General features: G+C 46.1%; 1 protein-coding gene across 1 annotated transcript; it reads right to left on the reverse strand.

Annotated features, from left to right (window-relative positions):
* Window positions 1-299: 299 nt before the first annotated feature.
* On the reverse strand, window positions 300-9,040 carry LOC139018025 (calcitonin gene-related peptide 2-like). The gene is made up of 5 exons (XM_070426664.1): window positions 8,988-9,040; window positions 7,838-7,932; window positions 7,432-7,584; window positions 1,339-1,523; window positions 300-732 (listed from the first exon to the last, which is right to left on the reverse strand). The coding sequence occupies exons 2-4, from the start codon at window positions 7,921-7,923 to the stop codon at window positions 1,364-1,366; spliced, it is 399 nt and encodes a 132-aa protein (XP_070282765.1). The 5' UTR covers window positions 7,924-7,932; window positions 8,988-9,040; the 3' UTR covers window positions 300-732; window positions 1,339-1,363.
* Between the last annotated feature and the right edge of the window lie 7,328 nt (window positions 9,041-16,368).

The raw sequence follows: 16,368 nt of genomic DNA on the forward strand, positions 1-16,368 counted from the left end.
GTTGGTTTTTCTTTGTTAAATGGCATTTAAATATATAAAATAAATATCAAAAATATAAGTCTTTGTTTTACTATGGTTGCAAATACCAAAAAATTTCTATATGTGACACGGCACCAGAGTTAAGTTAGGGTTTTTCAAATAATGACACACCGAGCTCAAAAGGTTCGCCATCACTGGTCTAGAGTCAGATCTCAAAAAATGTCAACTATTATTATTGTTACATTGAAAAACAAGTTGAAATAAACCACCAGGGTTTTGAAACACATGTATCCAAAATATGTTTTTAATCTTGACAAAGTTCACAAATGGCACAATATTGACATTTCCTTAAATAAATTATATAATCAGGCTCTTAGACAACAAGGCATAGCATCACCATTAAGACAAAACATAGCATCACCCCAGAGACCACAAGAGGCAGTGATTTGACGTCCCGCTATGGTTTGGCAAAGCTGCATGAACAACAGGATAGCTCTCAAAGAACCAGTTTGCTACCAGGTAAGCTGATGAAAGATGTCATCATGTTTTTGCACGTAGAATCAAATATAAAAAGGATGCACAACAAATATGGAATTTGTTTATTTTGCATTTAATTTCATTCCTTTTGAGTGAAAAGGGGGCTTTTTTTTTTAATCTATTTGGATGAAAACATGTATATCTTCCCTGGGGTCTTCTCACCAAGTTGTTGTCAACAGAAATTAATAGAAGTGGTGAGTTCAGCTTCATTGTAACCTGAGATAAAAAAAAAAAAAGAAGTTAAAAGAAAAGGAAAAAGGAGGGGAAAGAGGAGAAGAATGAGAACCAGAAGAATAAGAAGAATAAGAAGAACAAGAAGGGAATAAACACAATTATTACTGAAAAGAACATTAATTTATAGAAGTGCTTCTTTAACTAAACAGCATTTATAAATGATGGATATGAGATATAAACAGGCTTTTAAAGCAAATGATAGTAAAAAGCAATTCAACCATCACTATGAACATTAGCAGTAGTGTTATGATTATAGCCCTCTGGACTAAACCTGTGAACACTGTAGGGTTGAAGGCTTTCGGAACCTAGGTTCATTAATGAGGAGTGGCCTGGCTAAGGTTTGCTGAATTCAGCAAGCATTTTTTTTTAAATCATTTCTCTTCTCAGAAAGACAAAATTGCACCTCTGCAGCCTGCCCTAGTGCTCTGACTTCAAGCTGAGTTGTAGAAGGAACCCACTACCTCAGGAGGAAGAATGCAATTGAAGAGAAGGATCTGAGGAACCTACCAGGTCCAGTGGGTTTCAAAATGTGGATGTTAAAAACTCCAAATACCTTCCCCTCCCATCCAACAGAACAAAGGCAGTCACCTTCTTGCTGGAGTCCTCTAGCAGCTCAGGCATGAAGTTCTCTACGGCGACGGCCATAGGACTTGGGGCCCACATCAGTGGGCTCAAAGTCTTCCTTAAGTATTCCCATATGTTTGTAAAGATAGTCTTCCAGCCGATGGATCGCACAGGTGGGAAGATTGCAGGATCTCTTCTGGTGAGTGACACTGATTTGTAGGATGGAGAAAGAAGAGAAAGCCTGCTAGTGAGAGTCTGGAGTCTGGAGCCTACCCCATGGGACCTTTTCAAAGAGAATTGTAGCTCTTCAACATAACACTTAAGAATAAGTGTTTCTGGCCCTAGCTGGTTTGGCACAGTGAATAGAGCATTGGCCTACATACTGAAGGGGCCCAGGTTTGATTCACCTCAAGGGCACATGCCCGGGTTGCAGCTCAATCCCCAGTAGGGGGCATGCAGGAGGCATCTCTCTCATCATTGATGTTTGTATCTCTCCCTCTCCCTTCCTCTCTGCAATCAGTAAAATATATGTTTAAAAAAAAAAAAAAGAATAAGTGTTTCTGGAAGAGCCAAGATGGCAGCATAGGTAAACTCTGGCACTTGCCACCTCCCACAACCACATCAAAATTACAACTAAAATAAAGAACAACCATCATTCAGAACTGGCTGAACGGAAGTCCTACAACAAGAGAAGTAAAGAATAAAGTCAGCCGTGGGCAAACTACAGCCCGCGGGCTGGATCCGGCCCGTTTGAAATGAATAAAACTAAAAAAAAAAAAAAGACCGTACCCTTTTATGTAATGATGTTTACTCTGAATTTATATTAGTTCACACAAACACTCCATCCATGCTTTTGTTCCGGCCCTCCGGTTCAGTTTAAGAACCCATTGTGGCCCTCAAGTCAAAAAGTTTGCCCACCCCTGATAAAGTACATCAAGACTGATAGGAGAGGCAGAGGCATGGAACGAATTGGCCCAACACCCACATGTGGTGGGTTTTGTTTTTTTTAATCAGGAGGGATATCTTCACTGTGGAGGCCTCCCATGAAAAGCAAGGAGTTCCAGTCCAACACCAGAACCCCAACCAAGGTTTCCAGAGGTAAGAAGAGAAGTCCCCATAATTTGGGGCTGTAAAAACCAGTGGGGATTGTAGCTAGTGACACGGAGGCTGCTAGAGACCCAGGCAGTACCTCTTAAAGGTCTGGCACATGAATTTACTTGTCCACACTCCCTCTGGTCTCCAATATGGGGTGGCAGCTTTGGGGGATCCAGGAACACACAGGAAGGAATTTGATTGTCTGGCATTGGAGCAAGAACTCAGGGGCGGTTTCCTCCCAGAAGGGGTGCTTTCAGGGATCATTGTTCCTATGCTGAGACCTCCCATGTTGCAGGGCTCACTGGCAGCCATAACTTAATTTCTGTGACCATAGCTCACACTATTCACTCTGCCCTGGTGATTCCCTGAGACTCTGCCCCATCTAATTTGCAGCCCCACACAAGCTTTTGCACCTATTTTTCCATACACATGGCCTGTTTTGGCTCAGGCTTCAGACTTTCTTAAAATCTCTCAAACTAGACTCAGCTGCCATCAGCATGCCCCAAACCTATCAATAAAAGGCCTAAGACCCAGCACTAGCACCAGCCTGCCTTGCTTCACAGCTGGGCCTTGCCTAAGCAGTTCCAAGCCCAATACAAATAGCAGCCACCTGCAGATTTCTCTGTAGTTCCTGCCGGTGGCCCCAGGCAGTAGCTGACTTTGCACCTCCCTGGAGGCCCCAGAGCCATGCACCCAGTGGACAACTTCAGACCATACCAGATTACAACTCTACATATCCATAGGGGACACACTCAAGGGGCAGACTCAGTGAGCACCAAAGCCCCACTGAAGCAAGTCCTGCTCCATAGGGGTGTCTCCTGCACAGCATCTCTTCCCCTGTAGTTGCAGCTGGTCCTCACAGCCAGTTGACCTGAAGGCCAACTCCTCCCAGTAATCTAACAGCAATCAAGGCTCAACTCAACAAGACTGTGCGCGCAGCCCACACAGAGGTGTATCTAGACCAGTGATGGCGAACCTATGACATGCGTGTTAGAGGGGACACGTGAACTTATTTTTTTGGTTGATTTTACTTTGTTAAATGGCATTTAAATATATAAAATAAATATCAAAAATATAAGTCTTTGTTTTACTATGGTTACAAATATCAAAAAATTTCTATATGTGACAAGGCACCAGAGTTAAGTTAGGGTTTTTCAAAATGCTGACACACCAAGCTCAAAAGGTTCGCCATCACTGATCTAGACAGTGGTTCTCAACCTTCTGGCCCTTTAAAGACAGTTCCTCATGTTGTGACCCAACCATAAAATTATTTTCATTGCTACTTCATAACTGTAATGTTGCTACTGTTATGAATCATAATGTAAATATCTGATATGCAGGATGGTCTTAGGCGACCCCTGTGAAAGGGTAGTTTGACCACCAAAGGGGCCGCGACCTACAGGTTGAGAACCACTGATCTAGAAGGTCCAGCTCAGGTGTCTGGGGAGTCTGTGCCACTGGGCCCTACAGGACACCTACTACACAAGGCAACTCTACCAATCCCAGGAGACATAGCAGCTCTACCTTGCACATAGAAGCAAACACAGAGAAGCAGCCAAAATTTGGACACAAAGAAACATGTCACGAATGAAAGAAATGGAAGCAAGCCAACTACTGGATACAGAGTTCGAAACAATGGTTATAAGGTTACTCAAAGATCTTAAAGAGAGCTTCAAGGGACTTAATGAGACTTTCAAGGATCTTAGTAATAATTTCAAAGACAGGAAAAAGGATCAGTCAAAAATTAAGTATACATTGACTGAAATAAAGAAGAATATATAGGGATTCAACAGTAAATTAGAGGATCCCAAGAATCAAATCAATGATTTGAGATATGAGGAAGCAAAAAACACCCAATCAGAAAAGAAAAAAGAATCCAAAAATATGAAGATAGTGTAAGGAGCCTCTGGGACAACTTCAAGCATACTAACATTTGCATTATGGCAGTGCCAGAAGGAGAAGGGAGAGAGCAAGATATTGAAAACCTATTTGAAGAAATATGACAGAAAACTTCCCCTTTAACTAGGAAGCATAGAGAGCCCCAAACAAGAGGAACCCAAAGATGCCCGCACCAAGACACATCATAATTAAAATACCAAAGATTAAAGACAAAGAGAGAATCTTAAAATCAGCAAGAGAAAAGCAGTTAGTTGTCTACAAGGGAACACCCATATAACTGTCAGCTGATTTCTCAACAGAAACTTTGTAAGCCAGAAGGGAGTGGCAAAAACTATTCAAAGTGATGAATAGCAAGGGCCTACAACCAAGATTACTCTACCCAGCAAAGCTGTCATTTAGAATCGAAGGTCAGATAAAGAGCTTCACAGACAAGAAAAAGCTAAAGGAGCGTACCAAACCAATATTACATAAAATGTTGAAGGGTATTCTTTCAGAAGAGAAATAAGAATAAGAATGAGAATGAAAATGAAAAGAAGAAGGAGAAGGAAGGAAAGGAGGAGGAGGAGGAGGAGGAGGAGGAGGAGGAGGAGGAGGAGGAGGAGAAATAAAAATATGAACAATAAAATGTCAATAAACATATCTATCAACAATTGAATCTAAAAAAAACAAAGTAAATGAACAAGAAATCTAATGAACAAAATACACTGATAAATAAAATAGAAACAGAAGCACAGAAACATGACAAATATCAGAGGGAAGGGGGAGAGGGGCCAGGAAGAGATTAACCAAAGATCTCATATGCATATATGCAGTAACTATGGATGCAGACAATAGGGTGGTGAAGGCTTGGGTCAGGACAGGAACCTCATGGAGGAGGACATCTGTAATACTCTCAATAATAAAGATTTTTTTAAAAGATAACAACAACAAAAAAACTAAAATGGCAAATTTTTTATGTATATCTTACAAAAATAAAAAAAAAGGGTGGGGGGGGAGGGGCAGAGAATAATGGTTTCTTCTATATGCAAATACTAAAGTTGTTAGAGGAAATGGCCTGGCAGCCTTTGCTAGGAGCCCTTCAGGATAAAACCCAGTTCCTAACCATGGGACACACGCTGAAACCCTGCACTTAGTATTGTCCCTTACATATAATCTCTTTGGGACCGGGAAGAAGTTTTCAGCAAAGGCCTAGTCCACCTCAGGACATACAAGAAGCATACAGAAGCCATACCCCAGACATGAGCACCAATGAAACCACTTTCCATGGGAAAATAAAAATTCCCTTAAGTTTTACCTGGAAGAGGCTCAAAGAATAGGGCTTACAAGAAGTGCTTACCTGCTTCAGCACACCCATTCTTTTTTTTTTTTTTTTTTTTAGATTCCACATTGCGACTAATATTTTTGTTGTTGTTGTTTTGTTAATACTCACCCAAGGATATTTTTCCCATTGATTTTTTTTTTTTTTTTTTTTGAGAGAGAGAGGAAGGGATGGGGAGAGAAAGAGAGAAACTTCAATGTGAGAGAGACACATCAATTGGTTGCCTCCAACACGAGCCCCGACCGGGGTCTAGGATCAAGCCTGCAACCGAGGTACATGCCCTTGGCTGGAATCAAACCCAGGACCCTTTAGTCTGCAGGCAGACGTTCTAACCACTGAGCCAAATCAGCTAGGGCAGCACACCTTTTCTTGAAGCTCGAGCTGGTTCCCAGGGGCCACTCACCAAGCCCTGCATCCAGCTGTCCTCAGGCTAAAGTTACTTTTAACCATAGGCCCTGGGCACCTTCAAGTCTTGAACATGGACTAGAGTAATGACCATCACAGTGTACATCCTTTTAGATAATGGGTTTATTCATCAAAATTGATGCTGAGGGATAAAGCAGAAACCAGAGTACTCTGCTGTGATATCCTCTAGGATCTCAAGAAGCTTCCCTTACTCTCTCTTATCTCTCATCTGGTCTGAGTCCCACTCTCTTTCATTCCAACCTGAGGTCTCCAACATTTTCTGTCATGAGCAAAGCTACCAATACCAGCTTGAGAAGCAATCAGAGTGAAATCTGCATGCACTAAGTTCATCAATGAGAGCAAGAAAGGAAATCAAAAGGGATTTCACTTGGAATCCTTGGGCACCCCAAAACTGGGGTAGCGGTCTTTCTCCAAACCACTGACTATATCCCTTTTCTTGCCAAGTGTTTCAGCCCCAAAGCCAATGCCAGAGAACATATGAAAGTTCTTCAGATACTTCAAGTATGCACCCAGCACACAAATACTCAGATTACTGCATGGCTTAGTGATGGAGCTGTCCAGGCTGCAAGGAAGACAAGCCAGACAATACCATGCATCAGGTTGGCCCCCAGTGAGGGGCAGCCATGCAGGGAGGGGGTACTTTGAGCAGGAGCAGGAGGGGCAGGCAGGAGGACAGCTCACACATCTTCCATTAAGGGAACGCAGACATTTGCTGAGTCAGCGCAGTGTGGGGGGCTGCAGTGGGGAAGGGGTCATCTTTCCTGCTCAGGCCTTCATGCTCTGCAGAGCACTTCTCAGAGGAAGTGCAAGTGCAACTCATACCTCTGCCCAGGCAGTGCTCCAAGCTCAGGGTGCAATAGGGAGGTGGGGCTGGGGAAGGGTGCTCTCCCCAGCCTCATGACAAACATACACATCTTCACAGATCCTACACATGTAAAGGCCCCAGACCTAACTCAGGCACTGCTCTAGGTGACCCCACCCTCTGCAAGGCTTTTGGCTTCACCTTGCAAATGTGCAATGAAAGCTCCTTGCAGGTGTGAGATAACAACACACCGGTTACATTTCTAAAACATCCTGAGATCTGCTGGCTTCAAACTGACCAGTCTTCATTCATCCAATGCTGGGAAGTCTCCTCAGTAGAGCAAGACCAATTCCCAGAGAAAGTGATTCCACACCACCTCATTTCCTTTCCTAACAGCTTTCAGGAATGGATCTTTTCAATGTGTCTAACCACAATCCCTCCAGCTGCCCAGAACCTTGGTCTTCTGTGGAGCATGAGAATGGCCGGGCTCCAGGGCCGGATGAACAAAGACAGCCTACTGGACTTCTGGCCAGATGTTTTTCCTCCTGGATATGCCAAGGTGAGTGGGGAGCCTTACCTGGAGTCCTCTGCCTCCGTCTCCTGCTCCTCAGGCTGGTCCAGCTCGTTAGTGTTCCTCTGTGCATAGGCCTTCACCAGTGAAGCCAGGAGGTGCCCTTCCTTCTCATTGAGTGCAGCAAGGTCAGAGTCTGGGAGGCTCTCCAAGGCCCACCTGGGGAAGGGAAGCAAACCCAATACAGGCTCTGAGTCCCTGGCTGGCCTCTCTCCAGGATAAGCAGCCAGGCTTCCTGCTCACTGTGGCATGCCCTGGAAACGTGTCCTTCTCTCCCCACTCCTAGCCCACAGGGCTGGAGGCCCGTGTCCACCTAAGGGTGTTGATTCACTGGGAGCCTCACTGTTGTGACTTCAGAGACACGGAATTGCCTGATCCAGGGGCAGAGGCTAGTAGCTTCAGGCCCTCTCACCTGAGCGGTGTTGCCTGGAGGCCGCCTGCCTGGCACAGGACCAAGATGCTGAGAGCCAAGAAGGGAGAGGACTTCCCGAAGCCCATGATGCCTCTCTGTAAAAGGAGAAGAACATTACGGCTGCACCAAGACCAAGCCTGGCCTAGAGCCTGCAGACCTAGGTCCCAGTCCTGCCTCTGCCACAACTGCCTTGTGTCCTCATGCCTCGGTTCTGTTCGTTTGCCAGACAGGCTGCTGTGAATCTGCTTGCTTCTATTCATTTGTTAGATGGACTGCTGTGAATATGCTTGGTAGAGCAGAAACAAGTGTCCTGGGAGAGGACTGGGAGAATTCTGGCTCTGTTCTGTGGGAAGCCAGAGAGAAGCCACAAAGGTGGCCATGCACACAAACCCACACCTTCTGCCCTTGGCAGAAACCAGGTACAGACCCACCCTGCTGTAGACTGCATCTCCTGTCTTCTCAGAGCTGAGGAATCTGGGAGCTCCCTTCCCCTTCGCTGAACTTCCCGCTAACTGGGGGGAGAGGAAAAGGGGAAGGGTAAATTGGAAGAGAGCGCTGAGGCTTTGGGTTTGGGTTTGGGGGGATATTTCTAATGTGCCAGTTACTGGTGTCTCAGGCTGTGCTGGAGGGCAGTTTGGCAGCAAATCCTGGGTGCCAGCACCCTGAGTTGAGCAGCCCACTGTCTGGTTCACCAATTGCACTGTCTCAGGTCCCCACCAAAGCCCCAGGAACACTGGCAGGCTGCAGGCGCCTCAGAGGAAGGCTCAGGGCCCCCAGTCCCGGGAACCAAATGTGGTCCCTGAGGACACAGATCCCGAAGGGCACGCCCAGACCAAACTCCTGCAGGATCCTGCATGCAGGACGGGCAGCAATGCAGGGCCCGCAGACCCACCCTTCTGGGCTGGTAGAGCTTCCAGCGCCCAGGGAAGCCCTGGGGGTGCTGGGGATTCCACTGGTGGTTATTGAGGATAATGCACTGCCCATCCCAACCACCCGCCCTCCCCCGAGGGGGACAGGAAGCTAGGAGCACCTGGCTGTAGATGGGAAGAGATAGTCCTGAGAGGCAAAGGAAAGGCAGGCAGGCAGTTCTAGCAAACTGGATGAACTAATTCAGAAGCAGGGTATTAGGGTGGAGTGGGAAGTTCCTCACCTGGCGACTGGAGTTGCAGGAGAGAATGCCAGCAGCCGGTCCCCCTGGATGGATACAACGCCTGCTGTGGGTGTCTTCCCAGCGGAGCTCTTGGCTCTTATTCCAGTGATAGTGGGAGGGGTTCCCCACGAGCCTGCGCGGCCAATCCAAAGTGGCCAGGACCGACCCAGCTCCGATTGCGTCATTGCTCCCGCTCCCCGCACCGGTCCGCTAGGGAGAGGAGCCACCCGCTCAGACTGTCTTTTGCAATGAGGTCATTGCTTGGAGAGCTTGAGGGCTGGGAGAGGTTGGAGAGCCTTCGACGTCCCGAAAGTGGGGACAAATCGGGGGGGTTTGGCGTCACCAAAAGGAAGAAGCCAGAGCTTTTCTCACTCTCCCGATGCCTGAACTCTAGCCTTGCACCTGCCTCCTGCCGCTCCAGTCCCACCAGCCCGCCACCTTAGCCCCCAGGGGGCTGAGCAGTATTCCGGGTTCTAACTGGTGCTCAGCTGGAACAGCCCTAGGTGCAGGAGGGAGGGGATCCTGGGGGAGAGGGGCCTTGAGAGAGTGATCTCTTTGGACCACCTGGAGTGCTCCTACGGCATCCAGTTTTCTTCCCTCCCTCCCCCCACACACCAGGGTACCCGCCCCCCCAACCCCGCGCGCCCTGGGCCCCCACAAAGAAGTTTTATTTCCAGTCTGGCAGCCAAGCCTCCTTCACCTCACTCCTCTGGGACGGGTAGAAGTGGAGAAGAGGAGAGGACTGGGGAAGGGGCCAAACTGGCACAGCCGTCGCAGTTTCTAGCCCCCTAATCCTCAGAGGTGGAGTTTAGCATCCCCCTAACCCGGTTCACACAACTGCCCTGCACCTCTGGCTTGTTTGCCAAACTGCTGGGCGGGCGCCCCGTCTCTACCTGTCTCTCCCCCCAAACACACTTTTCCTGAAGCGCTAGATTGCTAAGGGGGCCCCCAGGAGAGTGAGCACTGTAAGCCCAACAGTGCCCTTCGGACGTTCACACGCGCTCCTCTCGGCTACAGGCGGGCGGGTGCGCGCACTCGCGCTCCCCGCCGGCTCCCGTCCCGCACTGGCGTCCCTGGACCCCAGCCAAACGCTCTGCCTGTCGCAGTCGCACGCTCACACGGACACACACACACACACACACACACACACACCGCCTCCCGGATAAGCCAGCACTCGCCGAACCCTATGCGCCCTCCTCAGCTATTTGCAAATGAGCGCTCGCAACCCACCCAAACCCACGTCGCCGGAACCCGAGAGCACCCCCCACCCCCATCCCCTGAGTCTCTGCTTGAGGCAACGGGCGCTTTCAGATGCACCGCGCTGCAGTGTCCCCCAAGCACGCACACAGGCACACGCCCATCCAGGCGCATGGACTCGGCCTCTCCCTTTCCCTTAAGGAAAGCCTGGTTCTCCGGGCACGGCGCAAAGATTCCAGCTCTGGCCACAGATTGGGCCGGAGGTAGAAGCCATGCGGAATAAGTGAGGGTGAGGGAGCGCCACCCACCCTCGGGGCCTTGGGCTGCCCTGGCGTAGTGGCTGCGCCCCCGAATGCGCCCGCCGATCCCTCCTGAGCTCGGGAAGCCTTGCCCGAAGGCGCGGGGCGGGGAGGGAGTAGCCAGAGGCTCGTGGGACCTTAGCGTTTGTGCGGGTCAGAAGAGAGTTCATGAGATGTCAGTCCGGGCCCTCCGCGCCTCGATTTCTGTGGCAGGCAGAGTGCTCAGAGGCTGCACCGGCCAGAGCCGCCCCTACCCCGAGGAAGGCTGCCGGACCCGCGGAACGTGCCTGGGGGCTGTAGCTGACGCGGCGCAGGGCAGGGGCACTCCCTCAGGGACCTGGGTAACCACGCCAGAAAGCGCTGCTCCCCAAGGGCTTCCTTCTGCACAGCGGGGATTTCTCTCTGCGCCCCAGGTACTGAGCTCGCTTCGGATGTAATCAGGGACATCGAAGCGGCCTTTACTAGGAGGCCCTCCCTCCCAAAGCCCTGCAAATACGAGGGGAGACTTCTGTGCCCCTCTCCCCATTTCCGACCCGGGAAAGGGGCTGCTGAAGGACCCGGCGCAGCTGGAAGGCACTAAGCCTCTGCTCTCTACACCGCCTCTTCCACGACCTCTGCCCCGGGCTCTGGGTCTGGCAGAGCATGCACCCCGCTCCACAGAGCTCTGGGGACACTGAGAAATAGCTGGGCCGCCTGGCGTGTCGAGGAAAGGGCGGGTGGACGAAAAGGTCCCGAAGGCCCCAGACCCTAGAGCCCAAGCTTCCTCACCTCCACGACGTTATCAGGGGCGCTGCGTTCAGGAGAAGCTGGCGGGGAGTGCAGGAGGAGTCGGGTTGGGGTCCCAGAGGCCCAAACATGTGAATTTGGGAGGAACTCTGAATCCTTGGGGTTGAGCGCTGGAAAGCTGGCAGCCTTTCCAGAGACTCTATGTCACTAGGACCTTTTTGATATGTTTGGACCGACAGCCCTGAGGGCTCAATCCCTGGTTGTGCCTTGCTCTCCAAAGAGGAGTGCTGGGTGGCCCACAACCCCAGAAGAAATCCTGTTTGGGGGAAAGTAGGCTGAAATTTCTATAAAGGCCACAGAGACTAGGAACCCTGCCCTCTGACAAGTAAGAGTGCGCCTCCAACCCAGAGACCCATCTGAACACAAATACACCCGATTCTAGGCTTTGAATATCTTCTTGGGTGCTGATGCACCCAGAATTATTTGACCTAATCTTCTTCCACTAGTGCGCATAGTAGGTGCACAGCAAATGTGCGGGAAGAGGGGATGAATGAATGAACAGTTCCATGGGTTCATTACAGTAAGAGTCAGCAGTAAATTTGCAGCCAAGTTGAGTTGGGCTGCAGACTCAATTTAGATTCATTAGATGGAAGAGCAAATAGTTGATCCAAAGATTTTTTTTATCTATTTAATAAAAGGAATTTATGTCCTGGTGAAAACTTTCTGGAATTTAATAGGAGAGGAAGTACCAAGAGATTCTTTTCTCTTCTTTAGCAACTTGAAAAGCAAAACAGGGCAGTTTTCCTCAACCCATCCTTGTATTATATTAGTGAGTGATGGAAGAAAAAAATCAATAAAATAATTTACTTTCTAACCCGAGAAAATTACATTTTGATTTCCCTGGAACTGTTCAGAGCTTCAAGGCATCCCCAATCAAACTAGCATAAAAATTTACAGAGAATAGTTTCCCAGGAATATCTTTCCCTTTTGGATAATCTCAAATACTTTGATGCTGGGTTTAACTATTTAATGTAACTACTTTTAAATTTTGAAAATGGTATTCTTAAATTTTTAGAAAAAAACAGATTCCAGGCACTACAGCTTTTGAAGTTTATTTTTATTTACTTGAACTTACTGTGTTTTCTTTACAAATTTCCTAAGAGAAATATTGCTTAGGGGAAACATTCATTCATTCAAACAAATATTTATTGAAGACCTACTGTGTGCCAAGCATCATTGTTCTAGGCACTAGCAGTTCACAGTAAACAAAACAAAACCCTCCTGTGCTCTTACTGCTTAAATTACCATGATGTTTTTAACAGGAGTCCTTTTATATCACATTATACCCAAATAAAACACATCCCTATCCTATTCACACCCTCTCAATATAGTCGTATCATCTATTTGTTTGTCAAATAGATATTCAGAGTTTACATTATTTTTTTTGCCACCACCTTTATCCACCCCGCCCCCCATACCCTTCTCCACCTCCACCTCCCCCAACCCATTGGCAATCACTACACTGTTATGGGTGAGTTCTTTCTCTCTTTTATTTCTTTTTTGGTCAATCCCTCCACCCCTCAGAGCTGTCAGTCTGCTCTCTGTGAGACCGTCTCTATTTTGCTTGTTCAGTTTGTTCATTAGATTCCACATATGAGTGAAATCATATGGTATTTGTCTTTCTCTGACTTAGCTTATTTAAAAATAGTTTAAATGGTAAATAAAATACAGCAAAAGGGTATTTTTTGTTTAAAGACGGAAAAAAGGGTAAAATTTTATTTTTTTATTACAGCCGAGTTGTATTCCATTGTGTAAAATGTACCATAGCTGCTTTATCCATTCATCTACTGATGGACACTTGGGCTGCTTCCAAATCTGGGCTATTGTAAATAACGCCGCAATGAACATAGGGATGCATACATTCTTTCGAATTAGTGTTTCTGATTTCTTCAGATAAATTCCCAGAAGTAGAATCACTGGATCATAAGGCAGCTTCATTTTTAGTTTTTTGAGATATCTCCATTCTCCTTTCCACAGTGACTGCACCAATCTGCATTCCCACCACCAGTGCAGGAGGGTTCCTCTTTCTCCACATCCTCACCAGCCCTGTTGTTTGTTGATTTATTGATGATAACCATTCTGACAGGTGTCAGGCAGATATCCCATTGTGGTTTTAATTTGCATTTCTCTGATAATTAGTGACATTGAGCCTCTTTTCGTATGTCTATTAAAGTCCTTTGCCCATTTTTGAATTGGATTGTTCAGGGCTTTTTAGGATGCTCTTTTATAAGTTCTTTATAAATTTTGGATATTAACCCCTTATCAGATGTATCGGCCAATATGTTCTCCCATTCACTATTTGTTGATGATTTCCTTTGCTGTGCAAAACTTTTTTAGTTTGATGTAGTCCTGTTTGTTCAGGGTTTACATTATTAAGATCATGTAAGTATTATTCCCAGTTGAGCCACAAAGTCTACTTTGATTGCATTTTCTTGTACATTTGTTTTATTTTTTTGTTAGTAATTCCTTCTCTTTTCATTTGCTTCATTTCCTTTCTGCCTATCACTGGTTTATTCCTTTTCCTAGATTTTATTTGTTCCTCATTCTTGCTTTACTCTCCACTTCAGTGGAGTGCATTCACCATTACATGACAGATAGATTTCTGGAAATTAAATTTATGGTTGAACATATTTTCACTCCGAATTTTAAAAGTATTCTCCATTGTCTTCTATATCAAGTGTGACTGTAAGAAATCCATTTCCCTTTGTTCTTAATCTGGCATAGGATCTCTGTCTGTCTTTCTATCTCTCTCCCTCTCCTCTTTCAGAATCTTCTCACTGGTGTTCTAAAATACCATGATGAGGTGACTTGGTGTGGACTATTTTTTATTTATTGTTCTGCAAACTGACAGAACATTTGCAATCTCATTCATATCCTTCACTTTCAGGAAATTTCTTGCTTTATTTCTTTGGTGATTTCTTCTCTCTCTCTCTGGTTTAACTTTCTGGGAGGTAGTGGGTTTTTTCAATTTAACATTGTCTTTTTAATTTTTTCATCATATTTTTAATTTCTAAGAGGCTTTTTAAAAATTCTGTGTTACTTTTTATGGACTCCTGTGTTTTTTTAATGGGTACACCATCTTCTAGCTCTTTGGAGCTGTTAAACATAGGTTCTTCTTTTTGTTCCTCACAGTTTGCCTTAACTACAGGTTTATGTTTAAGAGCATGGTAACAAAATACTAATTGGAAAATGGGGATAGCAGAGTTGTCCATCAATGAGCCTGAATATAGAATGATCAGATGAGAAACAACCTCACCGTTTTCTTAGGGGGACCCCAAAATATGAGTAACTACAAGCCTTTTCTACGGGCTTCTCATTTGCCCTAAAAGGAGTCCTCCAATCTCCAGTGTGGGTCAGTAGGGTGGGGATGGGGTGGAGTATATGCCAGTGAGTAAGAAAGGAGGCTGACAATTTTACCATTCATTCTGGTAATCCTCTAGTGTTTTCGGGAAGCCAGAAAGAACTGTCACATCACTATATATGGCTTAGAAGGAAATCTTGGGTTTGACTACTCCTTTTAAAGACTTGCAATCACTCCAGTTCTCAGGCTGTTCTATAACTTCACCAACAGAAGCAACCAGTTGCTCAGATCCCTGAGCTTGACTAGAGTCCTTGCTTTTGATGGCTTTCCCTGCCCTACTAGACCTTGTACTAGAAATGTATGTTTTTGCACGGCTTTCTCTTCTGCTAAACCAGTTAAGAAGGCAGGATGAAGGGTAGGAGATACAGACCCTCTTTGCAAAGCCCTCAAATTAGACTCAATCTATTGGGCATTTGACCTCAGCTAATTCTAAGTCCCACTTCCCTTCACAGGCCACCTTTCTGAAGGCTTCTTTCTCCAAACCCCAGAGAAGTAGAGATGCCAACACCTAACCCTCAGAAGTCCCTTCTAGAGAATATTTTTAGAGTTGTCTGTGCCTGCCAGAGAATGAGCAAAGCATGGTGGCCCAGACCCAAGCTGGTCACTCTGAGAGATGGACAGACTTAGTGAATGACGTCAAGGAATTACTCAGGTTGGGTTCCTCTGAAATGATTAAAATTCTCTTTTGGCTCAGACTCCTAAGACCCAAATTGACTCTCCTCCCTGTCTGAGAGCATTGTTCCACACTGCAAGGGAAGTAAACTTTCTTGTAAAGGTAATCAGAGCAAAATCTCCTGCACTCAACACTACTCCCAAAAATAAGTTTTTGCTAAGGTAAATTTTCAGGTAACTGAAACCCCCTTTACATGGAAAACCCACCTTTTTAAAAGCCATTTTGGATGGAAACCCTTTTAAAATGCATGACCTTCTCCTCTTAACCTTTTCTGGATGACTCACAGCCATCATCTAAAGAACATCAGTCACACCTCTGCGCCCTGAGTAAGGGCCTGAGATAGCGGGGCCATTTACCTCCACATCTGCTGACCCTCAACTTCTGTGCTTTGAGTTCTTGGTCCATCATTTTTGGTTATTCTATATTCATATCAGCATATTAGTTATTTATATCCAGTTGGCTATAAGATTCTCACAGTCAGGATCTCAGGATCATGATTTGGATTGTTTGTTTGTGTTGTTTCAAACAGGAAGGAGAGAAAGAGAGAGACAGAAACATCAATGATGAGAGAGAATCATTGATCAGCTGCCTCCTGCACACCCCCTACTAGGGATTGAGTCCTCAACTCGGGCATGTGCCCTGACCAGGAATCGAACATGACCTCTTGGTTTATAGGTTGACACTCAACCACTGAGACACACTGGCTGCACTATGTTGGTTTTTGATAGTTTCCTCTAGTCCCTGTTAATATATCTGCGTCTAGTCTGAGGCCCAGTGTACCTGAATTTTCACCTGCTAATTCAGTAGAAGTGTGATCAATAGAACTGGCTGAAGAAAATCAGAAGTAAGGAAGGTTAAGGGAAGATAGGAGTATCTCTCATGAGCAATGCTAAAGAGCCTTAATACATTTTCCTATTTTTTCCTGCCCTCAACTGTGTCTTATATAGAGGATGCTTCTGGGTAAGTGAGTGCTTCTATGGGGTTAAGGAAGTTTGAGATAGATCATAGGTTTAAAAGAGGGTCTTGTATAACTGTTCAATAGAACTTTTTACAATAATAGAAATG

The sequence above is a fragment of the Myotis yumanensis genome, unplaced genomic scaffold (genome assembly GCF_028538775.1).
Source record: "Myotis yumanensis isolate MYYU_CA2020_CCGP unplaced genomic scaffold, mMyoYum1.0.hap1 SCAF_10, whole genome shotgun sequence".
NCBI classification, from domain to species: domain Eukaryota; kingdom Metazoa; phylum Chordata; class Mammalia; order Chiroptera; family Vespertilionidae; genus Myotis; species Myotis yumanensis.